The 18,785-nt window shown below is 44.5% G+C and overlaps 1 protein-coding gene across 9 annotated transcripts in view; it reads left to right on the top strand.

Annotated features, from left to right (window-relative positions):
- Positions 1–13,428, top strand: part of fgfr3 (fibroblast growth factor receptor 3) — a 63,816-nt gene extending 50,388 nt beyond the window's left edge. For 6 of the 9 annotated variants that reach the window (XM_027274934.1, XM_027274932.1, XM_010740731.3 and 3 more), the window contains exons 10-18: positions 2,605–2,750; positions 3,094–3,215; positions 3,439–3,549; positions 3,635–3,825; positions 4,253–4,375; positions 4,744–4,814; positions 7,676–7,813; positions 8,456–8,561; positions 9,060–13,428. In XM_027274934.1, coding sequence (XP_027130735.1) covers positions 2,605–2,750; positions 3,094–3,215; positions 3,439–3,549; positions 3,635–3,825; positions 4,253–4,375; positions 4,744–4,814; positions 7,676–7,813; positions 8,456–8,561; positions 9,060–9,224 — 1,173 coding nt within the window. In that variant the 3' untranslated portion in view covers positions 9,225–13,428. Of the gene's footprint in view, positions 1–2,601; positions 2,751–3,093; positions 3,216–3,438; positions 3,550–3,634; positions 3,826–4,252; positions 4,376–4,743; positions 4,815–7,675; positions 7,814–8,455; positions 8,562–9,059 lie in introns of all 9 variants that reach the window. The other 3 variants (XM_019260658.2, XM_019260654.2, XM_019260657.2) reach the window with 1 other exon arrangement.
- Positions 13,429–18,785: the final 5,357 nt, after the last annotated feature.

Below are 18,785 nucleotides of genomic sequence, written 5' to 3'. Positions count from 1 at the left end.
ATGCCCTCCTGTGACTGTCAGTGTTAGTCTTAGATTTCACTCTCTGTGTAACGCACACTCGCCCCTCAACTGTTTGGAGAGGAACATGAAGTGGAGCAGCTGCATGGCCACCGCCTGCAGTCTGCACAGCTCCTCACGTCATCGTGTCTCAAGGCCTCAGTCAAGTCCAAGAGCAGAGGTCAAACAGGATGCAGAGCAGGAGAAGTCGTATTTAAGAGGAAAATAGAAATATGCACATTTGTTTTCTTGCTTTCTAGATTCTAAACGAAGCTGGAGCCAGGAGATAGTTAGCTCAACATAAAGACAGGAGGGACAGGTATCAGCTCTGTTCCCTGCTCTCAGTCTTTATGCTAAGCTAAGCAAACTATCAATCTCCTCATCTAATGGGAGTTTAATGTAGGGGGGCAGAAAGTCAGCTGGGAGAGGCTCCAGCTCCTCTAATGAGGACAAGCGGGTACAGACAATAGATGGATGGAAGCTGTAGCTCCCGGACTGAACCACTTCATGTCTATATATTTGCTACAGCTTGAAATCCCTGGACTAAACTGAACCGAGCATGAAAAAAATCAGGAAGGCTGAATTTCTATGGAAAGATTTTCCTTGGGTAGGTAGAGCTGATTATAATTTGATGCAGATCTGAGGATCCTGGTAGTTGACACGTAGAAGCGTAGAATAAATTCTGCACCTGCAGCTTTGTCAGATGAAGAAATCAATTTAATTCTCCGTCCCACTGATGGTAGGAATGATGTTTTTTAGGAAAAGCTTTGGCTTTGCAAGATTGTTCAGGGGGGTCGCGCTCTCTAGACGGGCAGGAAAAAAGAAAAGTTGAGTCAACATCCATCAGTGGCTGGACCTGGACACGTCTGAGTCAAAACAGGAATGAGAATCAGACATGTCCAAGGAGGGAAAAAGTCTTCTGAAGACCAGGCCAGAGTACCTTTCCTTCTGCAGGTTTTCCCTCTCCACACTAATTAGTTTGCCCTCTCCTCGTCTCCGGCTCTATTCACTGGCTTTTCTCTCATCAAACGACTTCTATCTGAGCTCCAGACCTTCTGTTTCTTTTCTTATTACTTCTGTCTTATATAATCTTCAGAAAACAACCACACAGTGCCGTGTTGTTCTCTTTCTTTTGGTTTCTGGTCCCAGAACGCAGAGATCGTCCCAATGTCTAGAATGTAGATCCGTCTCGCCCCGCCCCGCCAGACTCCCGCCGGTGTGTTGCAGGACACAGCCGCTGTGTGGTTGTTCTGCGAGCTCCAGCTTTCCAGCTTCCTAATTGAAGGGTTGTGATCCTAAAAATGCAAAAAGATGCATTTTTAGAAAAAGAAAACTATGACTCGAGAGTCACAATTCAGTTCTTGGAAAACAAATCAAACCAATGTCGGGATTTAGCTGGATGATGTCTTTTTTCTAATTAGTCCTTGTTGCATAACAGCAGGCTTGTATCAGGTATGAAGCTCGTCTTTTGAAAGATAATTGTAGCCTCTGAATACTTTCACATAAATGCTCTTATAAGGAACACAAAGAAAGATCTTATTGCATTTTTCTCTAATCTTTGCTTAGTTTTTGTAAAGCTAATCTCGTGGTTCTCTCCTTTCGTTTTCATAACTCTCAGTAAATCTCCCATAAACCCCTGGCATGTTCTATCAGATATTACTTTTCATGCCTCTGAAATTGTGGTCAGGGCTGTTTTTTCTCATTTTCCTCCAGTCGAGGAGTTGAGGAGGGAAGTCTGGTAAGTGGACATGTTTGTTTCAGGACCCCACCTGAAGGGCCTGAGCTGGCAGACTGTGACACAAACAGATTCATCAGAAGCAGGGCCGGAGCCATCAGCTCCCCACAGCAGTCAGATAAATGGTGGGAGGACGTCGAGCCTGCGGCTCGGCGACAGGACCGCCGGTCTGGGAATGGAACTGGCTGATGGATAGAGACGTCCATCCCACCTCGCCGTGTGCTCGCCACCTCTGCATCCTCCTTCATTTGTCTTTGTTACTGCCTGCTTCCTCCTGTGCACAGCCACAGGCCGGCTGTTTGTAAAAGTCACCGCTGGCGTCAGAAGTCGGGCTGTTTTTCAGAGAAACCCTGAGCTGCCGAAACAGCTCTGACGTTGGTCCCGAGATGTGTGACTGCCAAAAAGCAAATCCATCTCAACGAGTTATTCAGTCATTTATTCAGTCCTCCGATGTTGTTTTTACATCAGGAAACTAACTCAGGTCAGCTGGTGTTCTGTACGTGAAGGTCCTCCAGTTTCTCTGCAGACATCTGAAGAGGAAATCTTTGTTTTAATTCCATTCACAGTTTCAGTTTCTGTTTTATTGGCCATGTCTTTTATTTTTAAAATCAATCAGACTTTTTACAGTTAAGTGATCTGGCAATGACAGGACATGAATTTAGATTCTTAAAAACAGCTGCAGTCAGAGTTTTCAGTATAAAATTGATATTTTTTTTAATTATGATGAGCGCAGATCACAGTATGGAGCGTGGACTGGTAGCTGTTGGGTCAAAGGTCACGTTGGGCTCTCTCTCTTCTCTCTGTCTGCTTGTTTCAAACATCATCTCGTCCTTTTCAGAGACTATAACAGTTTGTTTTTTGCACCCAAGCAGGTGTCCTTGGATTCCAACTCCTCCATGAACTCCAACACCCCGTTGGTCCGGATCGCCCGCTTGTCGTCCAGCGACGGACCGATGCTCGCCAACGTCTCGGAGCTGGAACTGCCCTCTGACCCCAAATGGGAGTTTCCTCGAACACGGTAGGAAACCCTGAAAAATCTCTTTCAGATCTAAATTCATCACCGCAGTTTAAACTCCTGTCAGGAAAACATGGCGGTCTGTTTTTCTTTTTTTTTTCATGCTGCCAAGAAACATATTTCAGAATTGACAGATACTGAGCTTGTTGTCCTTGTACCCGCTCTGTGCTGCGAAAACATGTGAGCCATCAATACATCAAGGGCACCGCGACACCCTCCTCCACGCTTACTGCACTTGGCAGTCAATCAGTCTCGTTTAAAACTGTACAGAGAAATTAAGAACAGCCCTCAACAGTGCTCACAGAGAAATTCAAAGCTCTGAGACTGTCTTGCTTTTTGTTTCCAGGCTGACTCTGGGTAAACCTCTGGGCGAGGGTTGCTTCGGTCAGGTGGTGATGGCCGAGGCTGTCGGCATCGACAAGGAGAAGCCCAACAAGCCGCTCACTGTTGCTGTGAAAATGCTGAAAGGTTAGTGACTGTTGTGGCTGAAGGAAGGAATGCACGACCCTGACGGTGACAGTGATGGTATGCTGCTTCGTGATTCATGAAGGAAATCAGAAACAATCTGTCGTTCTTTTTCCACATACCTTCCACTTCCCTGTACACAAAATAATTTACAGTCCTATGTTCAGACTGAAGTATTTTTATCTTTGTGCTTCATCACTGTTTGGTTCTGTTTTGTTTGTCTCAGACGATGCCACAGATAAGGATTTGTCAGACCTGGTGTCAGAGATGGAGATGATGAAGATGATTGGAAAACACAAAAACATTATCAACCTGCTGGGAGCGTGCACGCAGGACGGTGAGGCCGCGGTTCATTACGGAGATGATTAGCATGATAATTAACGACGTGCTGTGAGAGTGACTGTGCTCTGTATTGCGTGCAGGTCCTCTGTATGTCCTTGTGGAATACGCCTCCAAAGGCAACCTGAGGGAGTACCTGCGGGCGCGCCGGCCGCCGGGCATGGACTACTCCTTCGACACCTGTAAGATCCCAGACGAGCAGCTCACCTTCAAAGATCTGGTGTCCTGCGCCTACCAGGTTGCCAGAGGCATGGAGTACCTCGCCTCGCAGAAGGTCAGCCGCCGAGACGCTGTCGCTACAGCTCAAAACGCTTCTGTGTGTGGATGCATGTGTGATTTTGGAGGAATTTAGTTGCCCTAACTTAATTATTATCCCAAAGGAAATAAAAAGACGTCCAAGATAAGAATGCTTTGGCCAGTGCTCACCTTTCTAAACTTCCTAAGAAAATATGGGAATGAATTGGGGCATTTCAGACCAGCCAGCGAACTGTCTGCTGAATAAATGTTTAAACTTACCACCTCAGTGTGGACAGGAGTCAAGTTATAATGTTAGTCAATGGATTGCAATAAGAAGATAGAATGAGCGTCTAGAGTTTGAGTAAAGGTCACCATGTAAAATGCAAATGAAAGCTGTCAGCCCTCTGCGCGGTGCAGTGCATTGTGTCGACGTGTGTTTGATGCGTCTGTATTTCTTCCCTCAGTGCATCCACAGAGACTTGGCTGCCAGGAACGTCCTTGTGACGGAGGACAACGTTATGAAGATCGCCGACTTCGGTCTCGCCAGAGACGTGCACAATATAGACTACTACAAAAAGACCACGAACGTGAGTCTCACTCCATCAGGAGTCTTTGTATGGTTAATGATGTTAGACTTGCATGAAGGGATGGTATGGACATTAAATATTCTGCTTGAGTGAGTTTCTTACCTGTGAAAATGAGATTTTGTCATTGAAAGAACTTCAGAAGATTCATACTTATACCATCAATATGATGAATCTTTAATAGATTTTTCTTGCAGTAATGAAACTTTTAGAACTGTATTTAAAGATTATAGACAGAATACTTTGTGGATGTGGTTGAGACAGTCATGGCAGGACAGGGTGAACTGTGTTTGTGTCCATGCTTTGCTGTCTGCTCTGTACAGAATGGTTCCGCTGACTGAAGCGGTTCTGTTGTGTCTCTATTGTTGCAGGGCCGTCTGCCCGTGAAATGGATGGCTCCGGAGGCTCTGTTCGACCGGGTCTACACGCACCAGAGCGATGTGTGAGTTTGCACAAACCGACCGTTGCATGCCAACTGCGCACTCATGTGGAGCCGCTGTACGGCGCAGGAATCCGGGTGTTGAAATATCGTGACTGAGCGCGTTAGCATCAAAAGCTGGAGTTTGTGCGTGCGAATATGGAATCCGAGCGTTCCCTCACCAAACATCTCCCGCTCGCTGTCGTCTGCGCTCGCTTGATAATCCCGAGCTCCTTGTGTATCAGCGGCTCCACATTCCTCGCTGCGTTTGTTCTTTAATCTCCCGACACGACATCAGAGAGAGACAGAAACACAGCGGAGCTCCAACATCTTACTCGTTTCATCAGCGTAAATCCAACCTGCCCCAGAACAGACGAGAGATAAGAGGGTCAGTGGATTCATCACACGGTGTTCCCCTCCGGGAGCTTCGCCACAACAACTGAAGTAAATGGGGCGGTGGAAATAAACGCAGCCTCTGCGACCTCTGATTGCTCCTGTGTTGGCTGCGATCAGGAGAAGAAAGGCAGGTTTAAACAAGGAGGTCACAAAGTCAATCTGTGTTGCGGTAGCTGAAGCCCCCCATCCACCCACCCACCCCTGTAAACTGCTCCTCCCTCCACCCCCTCCACCCATCCACCCCCGGCGGCTGCAGCCAGACGCTGTGTCCCCAGCACAGCCATCCAAGCCAAACACGGGCCCCTGTCAACACTGGCTCGCCGTGTGATTACACTAGACTGGGAACGGGCCGAGAGCAGAATCAGCCTGCTCTGTTATTTCAGCAGGTCTGGATTACAGAGTCGATCCTCCCGCCAAACCTCCTCCTCCCTTTATACAGTAGTCGCTCTGCAGCCAGTTTACTCTCCACACCCGGGGGGACTTTGACTTTTGACCTGTGATGGTTTTTACTGGTATATGTTACGCCGGGACAGACGGGGGGACATTAAAACACATTAAAGCAAACCTGTCACACGCTCGCTGTCAAACCAGCAAACAGCGAGAGAAGGGATGAATTTAAGGGAAAGTTTTGCGCTGCAGCTCACACGGCACAGTTGGCGTGACAGTTCGAGCAGCCTTCCAAACATTTACTGCTCTGAAGGCAGAACAGGCGGTGAGAACACTCAGGGAGCCATTTTGAACTTCACAGTGTGGATTCACACAAACAGCGAGCCTGCAAGTCATTTGCAACATGTTGTGATTCCAAGTCACAGTTTCTGCTAAGAAATTTAGGTTTTTGGTATCATGGAGGTGAGGATTTTATCCTGAGCAGCTTCAGAGGTGGAAGTCTGTGCAGAACAAACCTGACCGCACACTTTAAGAGTAAAAACCAAAGTCACACCACGAATAAATGCATCAGTAGAACAATAGATCTCGATGCTGGGAGGTTTAGGGAAGCTCTAAAACTATGGCATAACTAACCAACCACATGGCATTATGAGCACAAGCATCCGTGCATCACAGCTTCAACATATGTTGTGATATATTTCAACCAGATGTTTTTACCAGTCGAGTGATAAAAATACCTAAAAATCCAGATATGTCCAAACAGAGATGGAAAAATCCAGCGATGTCTGTCGTGAAGCAGGATCAGCTGCCAAACTTCACGATAGTCGATTACTACAGTAATACAGCTGATTTGATTGGCTGACACGTCAAAACATCTGTTCACTGACACCAAGTACAAAAAAAGACGGAGGCTAGCTGCCGTCTTTAGTTACTCGGTGAGGGTGGTGCCATGTCAAGAGAACCTTCGGCCTGATCACCAGGGAAGACTTCGTAGGATACGATGATAGATAGATGAGTCTTTGTGGGATTTTTAAAGCAGGAGCTGGTTCAACACGTTAAATTCTGAAGATAAATAAGATGATAGCCTTTAAGAAACCAGTATTCTTTGAATTCTACCCAGCGTCTCTCGTACACAGAATCAAACTTCATTCACATTCTTTTCAGCTCTTATTGCTGCAGGTGTTTGCCTCCTCCTATTAACCAGCTCATAGCTTCTGACGAGCACTGAATAATAAGAGCCTGAGCGTCCAGAACACAAACTGTGATAACTGGCGAGACAACTGAACTCCACTACAACAGTTTGTCTGTGTTTCCCCTTCCCTCCCTCTGGATATAGACGTTTCTCTTTCACCACAGTCTCCTTTCACGTTTTCACTGTTTGCTCGGAGGACTAGCCGGCTCGGCCAGCAGCGGCTGTTTTTCAGCCCTCTGGACCGGAGCGTGGATAATTAGATTAAGCCAGCTGAGCTGCAGTGGGAGGAGGAGGGGTCCGATTCTGATTCACTGGACAAACGGCCCAACAATAGTACACTGGCTTACAGACCGCCATTATCTGATTACCGTCCTTCGTTTAGCCGCTTAAGAATAATGCAGGAGAAGTAAACTCAGAAAGAAAGAAAGAAAGAAGAGAGGGCGGATTTCTTTGGAAACGGTGTAACACCCAAAACACAAACTTATTTAAAGATTAATCCTTTAGTGCAGAAAAGATGACTCTAACTTGCAGATGATTGATTAGATTTGATGGATTGTCTGTAAAATGAAATAAATAACAAATCTGTATCACTGGGTTGAATCATCAATGAGTGAATCTGCCGCAGAGGAAGTTCTGTCCGTGTGATTAAATATCTTTATTCAGCTCCTGAAATCTCTCCTCTGTCTTCACTCGTCTGTTTTTTGGCTCGAAGGAAAAGTTGTTGATCGACTGACTGACCCCGACAATAAGAATGTCAGATTGATTCTTAAAGTGGGTGCGGCACACACAGTCAATATATAATATTTCCCCATCCGGTCTCATTGGTTTATCTGTGGAGCTGCTTCAGGCCGTGAGTGCTGTTTGACCTCTAATGTATTCATTGTGTGTGTGTGTGTGTGTGTGTGTTCAGGTGGTCTTATGGGGTGTTGTTGTGGGAGATCTTCACCCTGGGAGGTTCGCCGTACCCAGGAATCCCAGTAGAGGAACTCTTTAAGCTGCTGAAGGAGGGACATCGGATGGACAAACCTGCCAACTGCACCCATGAACTGTAGGTGTCTCCACGAGTCACAGTTCAGTTTGTGTTTGGATTCTTGGATGTTATTATAGTTTGTTTTGTTAGAAAAGTGATAAAACAGTAGACCTATTGATAGAATATGATAGTAATTACATAATGTTACTCTTATTAATTAAATGTGTCATCCGTGACCTTTTTCTTTCATGCATATTAAAAAAAACATTCACTGTTCTGCAGCCAGGGCCTTAAATTGATGTAGTCACTGAAGTTTAGTGAATGTTAAATAGAATTAAATCATTAAAAAGTCAATCGGCATTAATTTAGAACTTTAAAAAATACTGATTCTGATTGGAAACACTTTAACTTATCGTACATGATCAGCAGCTCCTTTGGGTTTCCTCCTTTCTGTGGTTGTTGAAGACTTCCATCACTGTAAGCTGTGGTCAGAAGTGTCTTCTTGCAGCTGGAAACACAACAGATGAAAACTGGTTAAAGAAAAAACTGAAACGACGAGCTTTAACTTTAATTACAGACCATCGCAGTCCAGCTGCAGATCAAGTAGACCAATACGAATCTCTGGAAACAGTCCATCCAAGATCTGAAGATATTTATTGCAAATGTACGTTTTGATTTGAATGTCTGAGACGCAGAGTGACCTTCATGTGGGTGTTTCAGGTACATGATCATGAGGGAGTGCTGGCATGCGGTGCCATCACAGAGGCCGACCTTCAGACAGCTGGTAGAAGATCACGACCGGGTTTTATCAATGACCTCCACCGATGTGAGTCCCTCCCCGCACAGCTGCTGCTCATTGATAATATGGAAACATCAGGATGCTTCAGGTCCACCTTGGACCGCTGTAACTCACCTAAACTGGAAAACACAGACACTTACAGCGACTTCATCTTCTGTAATGTGACACATCTCTGAGTGAGACAGAATATATGGATGGAGTTCAGTCACAAGTGGGATTTAAATCAGTTCCTTTAGGTCTGATCAGACGTGGCTGAGAAACTTTACCCACATTGTTAAATCAGAAGTTGGAGGACGAAAGAGACGTTAGCAGTCACCAGAGTCATCGAACATGTTTTAATGTTTTACAGATCAGAAGTTTGTGTCACATATTCAGCATATAACAAGAGGATGCAGGATTTATTTAAAATTTAAAAATGTTCATTATGTGAGACGGAAACATTCAGCTCTGATAATAACAGTAGAACTACAAATACAATAAAACTCCTCACTTGATTATCTTAACCTCTGACCTCTCCCCTGACAGGAGTACCTGGACCTGGCGGTGCCCTTCGAGCAGTACTCACCCACCTGTCAGGACTCCAACAGCACCTGCTCCTCAGGAGACGACTCGGTTTTCGCCCACGACCCGCTGCCTGACGAGCCCTGTCTTCCCAAACAGCTCCCCAGTAACGGGGTGATTAGGACATAAAACCGGAACTGTGGAGGGCGGCCGGGGGGTCGGTCGGACTTTAACCTCCTCCCCTCACAGTTTGTGTGACTAACATACACCTCTCAGTGACTCAAGCTCCTCAAGATATGGAAATGAAAAGTCTGCATGCAATACTTCCACAGTGCTTCAGCTCTTCGATTCGTCTTAAAGTCTCGGTCGAAAATCCTCTTTGACTGAGTTTTCTTCCTCCTCCTCCTCCCAAGGGACTCTTGAAACATTGAAGGATTATTTTTTGCCGTTGAACCATGTTTGTGTTCTTTTCAGAAATGAAATTATATTTTTGTACTTGGGCCAGTCTTTTGTTACGGACAATCTGTGGGGGGAAACCATTCCGTGCCTACTGGGATAAAAAAACCTCCTGAGACTGAAAAAAAGGGACGTAGGTGGAGGGAATGAAGGGCATTGGTCAGTGACTGGTTGGTGATCCAGTAGGCGAGGACCTTTAGGATCGCGATAAGCGCTCGAGGTCTTCAAGAAAAATCCGCTGACAAGATACCAGCAAAGCCAGAATCAACTCCACGATGGGACTCGTTCTTCCGAAGACACTCGATAACTTGTCTCAGCTTTTACAGGAGACGTTCAACAACAACAGAGAGGATCAACATGAGCATATTAATGTTTTCTCATGATTCATACGCCATCGTCACGTTTTTTTCGCATCCCGAAAACAAAAGAAACAGTTTTGTGTTAATCATGGAACAAATTCCTCATCAGACGTGAGGCGAAGCTTCAGGGCTGTTCATAATTAATACAGTAAGGTTCAGAGGTTGTTGTTGGGATTTTTTTTATGTATCTAGAAAATGATTTATTGTAAATATATAAATGCAAATATGTATCATATTGCTGTCCACAGCCATGTACTTAAAAGACAAAAAATTACATTTTTTAAAGTATTGTTTTAGGATGGAAGCATTGCAATCTAGAAGACACTGTCATGAAAGTGTAAATCATTTAATCAAGAAAAGGTTTATTTGAATAATTAACGTGTATATTTGTAAAGATATTTATAGACTTAACATGTGGTTCTTAAGTTCGAAAGGTCTAGTTTAGGATTTTAGTACTGTACGCAAAGATTTTTATTTCAATTTTTTTTTGTAACTTATTTTACAACAGAACTGCGACGTTATTTTTCACAGCTGGCAGACTCTTCCGGTTTTTGATTCATCTTTTTTTTTTGTCGTTTGTTCGTTTGTTCGTTTACAGTTTCAAGAAATTAGAATGTATGACAGACGCGGAGATGATTTTTTTAGAGAGCGCGGCGTGAGGAGGACGCGTGAACCGAACGCTCCTCCAGAAAAGGAGCCGGACGTTTTTTTATGTTTTTTTATCCGCTGAGTTCAAATTCTGGTTTGAAAAGTTGACGTTTGCGATATCAAAGCAACGATTAACTCTTGCTGGGCAAGAAAATGGCAGCGCTTGGTTGATATGTACCAGAGAGGCCTTTTAGTATAACTGAAGTACTTAAAGACACGTTGAACACCAACAACAACGAGCTGTGAATCATAAAAACGCCTTCAGAGAACCTCAGCAGCATGTTCGAGGAAACATCCCCCTCATGCTTTCACACTTTAAACACTTCATACGTGCACGGCATGTGCAGAATATTCATTTCAAATATCCAGAATGGCCACGATGGAACAGAAAATGTCCATGGCACGTACGCGACTGTACTCCAAATCCCACAATGCAATGTAAATTATCGTCAGCTAGTGCACAAGAGCAATTTCAGACTCAGAATGCAAAGAAAGTTAACACAGTCACACAGTCTATCAGTCAGTTATCTGGTGTGTTAAAGCGTTCTCTGTAAAGGCTTCAGACTCTCATATTGTAACAGAAAGGTCACAGGGTCGATGCTAACAAGCTGTGTGCACACTCAGCTTGAAGGCCGAAATGCTGCAATGTCCTTTTGTGCTTGAGTGTTACTAAAAAACAAAAAAACTGCCCAGACGTTTGAGGTTTTATCGCTGCTCTATAGTATTAATACTGAAATAAATGAAGGCATGCTGTGAGGCTGACAGACCACACAGCAAATAAAGTATATATACAGTATATATATATGGGTTTGTTAAAGGAGACTCTGAAGTCTGTGGTGGATCCTTCTTCAAGCTTAGTGTGCTAAAATAAAACTTTTTTTTTTTTTTTTAAAGTGCCAAATTAGTCTTACAAGTCTCCTTCACCGAGTTCTCCAGATCTCTGAACCAAATACTGCACTGTGGAATGTAGGCGGGTGGGCGGAGGATGCACGTGCAGGATCGCCACACGGATATTTCCCCCTTCGTTTATGCAGTCGTCTCTCCAGCTGAGCCCCGAAAAAAGAGCGAAGGGTTGAAATGTTTACAGTCCGTTCGTAGCAAAGTTCGGAAACGTGATTCGCTCGCTGCTAAATGGAAAACCGTGCTAACACTTTGCTGTGCGATGGCCTTACTCCAGTGTGTGAACTGAATCTGTATCTACCCAACAAGACTGTGTCAGTACTTAGAGAAATCTCCCCAATATTTAAAGTACTTAAAGCGTGAACGTTTGTATTTAATTCTGTTGCTACACTGGGAGAGTTTTGTGTGTTTTTAGCACCAGGTTATGAACTCTGTGATTGGTTTATGCACACAAACTCTGTAAAGTGAAAGGTGACACACACTTACTGATATTTCTGTTTTCAGTCGGCCCCCGATGAAGTGCCTGGAATAATTTAGCGAACAAAAAGGAGATTGATGGATTGATTCTGATCACGTTCTGAATGTATAAGTGCAAAAATAAAATTTAAAAAACAGCAGTTCTCACTAGAAGCAGGCTATGTGTACATATTAGCCCGATTTCGATTTTTTTTAACAAGGCAGACAGAAAGGCACTTGTGTAAAGGTTGGATGGATCTAATGAAACGGATGCTGTTTTATTTATTCTTCCATGCTGGGTAAAAGCTTTCCCTATGGTGAGAGTGTTTTTATTCATAGCTATCTGCTTTTCAGTGTTGTTTTCATTAAAGAGCCACAAGATGATGATGACGATGATGATGACGATGATGATGTAGTCATTTTAATAGATACTGATGCCCCATCAGGCTTCGCCCCGGCTTAATTTATCCTTTATTTTATCTGGATGCCCTCCCTCGCCTTTTCTTCTGTATCCTCTTCGCTCTCTGCTCTGATACTGACAGCCTCTGTCTCTTAGATCAAAAAATGATGTGTTGTTTTTAATATCTGTCTTGTTTATGGCAACTAAAGCAAAGTGTGGCCTGATGAGTGCAGTCAGCTCATGGATTAAAAACACGTTGTGTCCAAGCATCGCTCCTTTCCTGAGTCATAACTCAGTTAAATCTGAACACACACAGACATAATCAACATATATTCAAACATCAGAGTAAAATATGATTGTTATAATACCAGGACTTGCCTAGAATTAAGCTTCTTCAGTATTGACGTAACACTAATAGTTATATAACTTTTAATTGTGCCAATTTGCCAAATCATCCAAGGCTTCGAGCTTGTGAGGCGTTTCCCACGGCAACCGTTGACTTGACATTTGAGGGCCGGCGTTGCTAAGGGCCAGCGTTGCTAAGGGCCACGCTGTCAATTACCGCAGCGAGCTAACTCGCTCGTGTAGCATTCGTTATGTACAACTAATTAACTGCAAAACATTCGGGAGGAGCCAAAACACAGGAGTCATTTCAGAATGAACATTATCATCAGCTCTGGTGCAAAAACATGAGCCATGGCCTTTAAAAGCTGCTGAACAGACAGATGTTGAAAACAAATGGTTTGCAGGGTGAACACGCTTTCTTTGCTATCGATGAATGAACAGCACAGCCTCAGCAGGGAGGGACTCTTACTGTATGTACAGCCACACATCGGCCTTGAACCACCTGTCGTCTTTACTCTGACTGACTAATTTATTCTGATTTTCTGTTGGACAAAAAGAATCAGGAGTGAAGATGAAGCTGGAGGAGAGCCGTGCGTGTCACTCCGTCTCTTCCAGAGAAATCCAAATAATCCACATTTATTTCATTTGTTTTATCCAGGTTAGTTTTCACGCAGCTTTTTCATCCCGTGTTCATTTTTTCTGCCGCAGTTCTAACCTGACATTTAGTCCAGATTAATTTATAGTTTTGCTTTTACGTTGCTGATGTACATGGGTAGAGTTTTATGTAGCTGTGAGCTGTTTTGTACGAATCTTAGAGAGGAAGCGACTTTCATTTACCGTTTATTTGGTTCTCTTTCCGTTACGTCACGTTTTCATTCCACAAAAGGTTTTTTGTTTTTTTTTTTTCAGTCCCACATAATTTATTTGTCCTCCCTCTGTATTCATGTTTCTAACATAGAACGGTGGAAACTAACCATTTGGCATTATGTGATGTTTTTTTATTTTTAATTCATAGCTTGTTTGTTGCAATGTACCTGTTTTGATCATGAATCCTCTGTAACATTCCACCACAACAAACAACAACCCCTCGAGGCAAACAAGTATTTCACCTCTCTCTCTCTCTCTCTCTCTCTCTGTCTCTCTCTCTCTCTGTGCCTGACAAACTATGCTGTCAAAAAAGGTTTTCAATAAACATGTTATAATAGCGTTCGTCACTGGTGTTTCTGTCACTGGGAGCATATTTTTGGGAAAACAAACAGGTCCTGTGGCACAAACAAGTCAAACAAAGCAGACTTTGTGATTCATGGTGAGCGGATCAGAGGTTCGGATGTTACCGCAGAATACACAGCACAGTCAATTTGTTTGCAGAGTGTCTGAGTTTGTTTTGTCTGAACTCTTTGTTAGCGCAGTCACAGAGATCCTTCTGCAAACTAACTTACCGTCATTTCACCGAACACAAACAAGCTTTTTGGACGGCACACATGAGAGCCACCGCGGCCTGAGCGATGCTCCAATCTGCTTGTCTGCAGAACAATTCGTGACTCTGGAGGATGATGTCAGGCCCGAGTCAGACCAAATGCAGCAGGTTTTCACCATCGTTCGAAACAAACGCGGTGCTGCAGACGGCAGGGTATGCTGATTTTTTTTAAAATGCAGCAACCTGCGGTGGAGAAGCTGAGATCGTGGCTCAGTCCAACGATCAAACCAGTCAAACTGAAATGTCTCTGAAACAAAGCGTGATCCAGGTGGAGTTCATGGACTAAACCATCATGATGCTCTGGTTGGTTTCTACATTTGTGTCTGACTCACAGGGATCTTATGGGGTAACGACTGTTCAGGTATTATCAAACCTTCAGGTGTTACTGGGGAAGTTTCGAGGTGTCGACACAGGTCAAACCACAGTTAGTTATGTACCAAGTTTCATTAATGTTAACTCAGGTGATTCATCTTCTAGAAACCAAAATGTGTTCAAAGTTTCATGGAAATCCACCTGAGATATTTCAGTCTGGAACAAAGTGTTGGAGCAATTACCAACAGACCACCAGACCATCAGACCAGCCATGGCTAAAACACTCTGTGCTCAGGAGAGGTCCACTTCATCGCTTTCAGAGCTTTTAACTGCGTCCTCCTGTCTCCAGCGAGTCGGCCCAGGTGTCATCACATGACGATAATTAAGTCACGTGATGAAGTGGGTTATAAAGTGTGTGTGTGTGCATACAAAGAAGCAGAATCACAGGCCACCTGCATGTGAACTGTGATCGCAGTGCATTAAATACATGATCACATTTCTTCATCTGATCCGATTAACTGTGTGCATGAGAACGTTTTATTTCATTGAAGACAGAACCGACGTTTAAAATCGAAACTTAAAAACTCTAACGACATTAGGAGCATAAAGGATGCAGTGAGGTAAAGTAAACCTGTGCTGACATCAGTGAACGAGCTCTACATCTAAATCAAAGCGGTATTCTCTTTTAAATGGCTGCAGGAAATGCAGGCAGCAGATTTCTGCTCCCAGTTCCTGTTGATTCTGTCACACAGTGAACAAATTAGCCTCTCATAGCATCTTAACGGCTCTTTAATCACGGAAAGTCTTTGCCCCTCTGTCTTTGTTTGCTGAGTACAGTTCCACGCCCTCCCTCGCCGCCTTGCTGGCTGCAGCTCAGTAAACGGCTGGTAGGAGGGGAAGGGGCAGGCGGGCAGGCTGGGGAGGACGGGGAGGTTTTTTTTTCGGGGGGTTCTGAAGCCACTCGGCCCGGGTGGGAGGGCAAAGCTGGACAGTGACAGAGGGAGAGAGAGGGGTCTATGTATTCAGGCTTTTGGCCCTCAGCCCGTCTCAAGTGCGTCCTGAGGGGAACATCCTGCCCCTCGATGGAACTTCCTCGGCCGGCTGAAGTGGCCCATTCACGGAGGTCTTGTGAGGGGGGCTTGTTTTCGCTGCTAAATGGATGTTTCTGTTTCAGAGGTGTTTGCGCTGGTGGACGCTTTCCATTCCTCCTCCTCCTCCTCCTCCTCTCTCCATCTCATTCCCACTTCTTCTCCCTCTCCTTTCCCCCCATTCCTGCTCCCCTCTCCCCTCTCTGCTAAGCAGTCCTGTCCAGGCTGCTATACAACCTTTAAATCACCTCTCGCCCGGCCTACCAGAGGAGGAGGAGGAGCTGGAGAGGAGGAGGTCTATAAAGTGATGAGGCCAACTCCTCTCCAGAATGTGACACAAACTGCAGTTCCTCTAACGTCCACTTGAGGCTGGCTCCAGAAGTGAGTCCGTCTCCATAAGTCCCCATGTCCAAATGTCCAACTTCACAGCAGAAATAAACATGTTTACAGCCTGGTACAGTTAGTTGTGGTGCTGGCTCGGCACGCCCTGGTTATCAGAAGTCGGACAGTCTCTCTTTAAGCAGCACACAGACTGAAGGAAACCCTGCTGAGTTAGACGGTTAGATAGTTTCAGAGTGTGTGTGTGTACAAATTTACTGTGAGGAGGAAATATGAAAAAACAAAAAAAAGGAGCAGAAACTCCATGAAGAAAGTTTTCTCGAAGATTCTCCTGAGTGCAGACAGGCCGAGCCGAGCGGCCCGGTCCGTGCTGAAAAGCCATTTTTATCACCGTCTGGCTTCATGTGCTGCCAAGAAGCACTTTAATTGTTTCCCATTCAGGCAAAGCCACAAAGCTTTGAGCGTTCCAGTATACACAAACTATCACCCTCTTTTTTTTTTTTTGCACACAACTGAAAATAATTGCACGTTTGAGCTCTGAGAGCGAAGCCTCGTGTGAGCTGCACAGGCTGAAGTTATTCTGGTGAGTCAACAGAGGAAAGAATCAAAGATGGCTGCAGAGAGGCCCGACTGTTTGTCTCATCATGAGGCCATTGTGCCAGTGTGTGTGTGTGTGTGTGTGGGTGTGTGTGTGTGTGCATGTGTCAGTGAAAGTGTGTGTTTTACTGTGTGTAGAGCTGTGTCTGTTTAGAGGTTGTACGCAGCACTGTCCATCTATTTGTGTGTGTGTGTGTGTGTGTGTGTGTGTGTGTGTGTGTGTGTACTAAGTTCCTGAAACTGGACCTTGGTATGTTGTCACTGTAAGTGTGCCAAATCAGCGATTAACTGCGCTCCCTCTGAGACAGGCGTGTAGCCGAGTGACGTTCAGGAACAGGTGTGTGTAAAACAATCCGGTTTTCAGCGCTCCTTGGAGAACGCCGGACCCACTGAGCAGCAGGAATAGACCTGATGATAGTTTAGGGACCAACATAGGTTTGTTTGCTTGCTTAGGTTGTGGATGCCCATCTGACAGCAGGATCCTTCAACAATTGGTTTGCACTATTTTCAAAGTAGAAAGTAGAAAAGCAACAGAGTGATTGTGATTTGTTACCGTACAGCTGATCATCATTTATGAGCACGACAGGAAAACAAAGAAAAGACTGCCACCTATAGAAGCTCATCGACAGGAAGTCCATTTAAGGAGAAAAGACTTCACAGCCCTGCCCATACTGTTTGATTGACAGGTGAAGGAACACCGCGGCAACAAGGCGTCAGCTGCAGCTCACAGGAGACAAAATACTCAAAGAGTAAAATAACTTTATCATATTAATCAAAGAAAACATGAACAATGAAATAAAAACATCGACACATTTCACGATACTCCTCCTCTGTGTTCACAGCGGTTTACTGCTGTAACTGATCTCACAGCGTTTGTTCTTCTGGACGGCACCAACACATAAAACTGTTTGACTGTGCAGCCAAAAGCAGCACGGACTGTCAAAGTGCTGGACACGACTTCAGAATGCAGCATGAAGAGTCTGGACTGGACCCTGACTGTAAAAATCAGTTTCGCTCCATCTGCAACAGTGTCATGCAGACAAGCTCCTTTCTGTTTTAAACCTGAATCCAACAAAAAACGGAAAAACAGGTGGACGAAGATTCAACAGGCCGATGGGACATTTACTGGTTTGTATTGTATTGTATATACATTTAGTTGTTTTAATGCCAAAACATTCAAATTATTTTCATGTTTTTAAAGGAAATACACTCACAATAACAGTAACAACAAGTATGGGCTGCAATATTTTGTAATTTTGGTTAGTGACTCATCAGAATCTACAATTTAAAGCTGCTCTAAGTGATTCTTGACCACTAATCTACAATTTAAAGCTGCTCTAAGTGATTCTTGACCACTAGCCTTCAAATATCACGTACAAATTAAGTCTAAAAAAGGACTTTAAATCTGGACCTTAGGAGGAGGAATTAAACGTGTTGATTCCACGTTTAAGGTTGGCTTGGCGTGATATTGGGTTGATCCACCAGATGGCCTCTCGACCATCCAGCCACACCTTTACCTTCCTGCCCTCACCTGTTTCCATTTTCCCTCGTCAGCCTGCAGCACTTAACCAGCCCGTTACCTTTAAGTCCCTGCCAGATTGTTAAGTTGCGATGTGTCTGGACTCTGTGTCGCGGATCACTGAAACTGAGCCTGCTCCTCTGGATTTGTTTGTCTGGTTTTGATCTTCACCTGCCTCAATATTCTTCTTTACCCCCATCTTGGTCAATAAATCCCTGAACTGAAGTCTGCATTTGGGTCCTAGCACTGCAGCAGACACATCACACATGCAAACAGCTGGGATACAGCTGTATATTAAGGTGAATATTCTGCCATCACTGGGATACAGCTGTATATTAAGGTGAATATTCTGCCATCAGTGATTGTTTAAATGAAGATAACTATGCACACTTAAAGTCCGTCATGGTCTTTGGACAGTTAGCAGCTTTGTACGTCAGAAACATGATTATGAAGAACTAAAAGAACTTTCAGACGTTCACATTCTGCTTTCTTTGCCTCCTCTCTCACTTCTGCTCGTCAGATGGTTTAGCAAAGTTACAGAAATTAATGTACGCATCCCCCTGAGGTATAAGGTGATTGTCAGATCACTTTACTTGAAGCATTGTAGGTATAAGGTGATTGTCAGATCACTTTACTTGAAGCATTGTGACCCCTCTGACAACTGATGGTGCCTAAAACAAGCCCCATGAATTACTCAGAGTACTGTGTGACCTGTGTGTCTGTGCTGCTGCAGGGTGGCTGCTCCCTTTCCCTGCTTGGTCGTCCTCCTTGGAGAGATTAGGAATACCATCGGCGGGCCAGAACTCCCTCTGCCATTCCCATTTATGGAACATCTGTTCCATCTCTCTGGCCTT

This window comes from Larimichthys crocea, chromosome XXIV (assembly GCF_000972845.2).
Source record: "Larimichthys crocea isolate SSNF chromosome XXIV, L_crocea_2.0, whole genome shotgun sequence".
Lineage (NCBI taxonomy): Eukaryota > Metazoa > Chordata > Actinopteri > Sciaenidae > Larimichthys > Larimichthys crocea.
The sequence above is the reverse complement of the archived record's forward strand: the minus strand, read 5'-3'. Positions and strand labels throughout refer to the sequence as shown.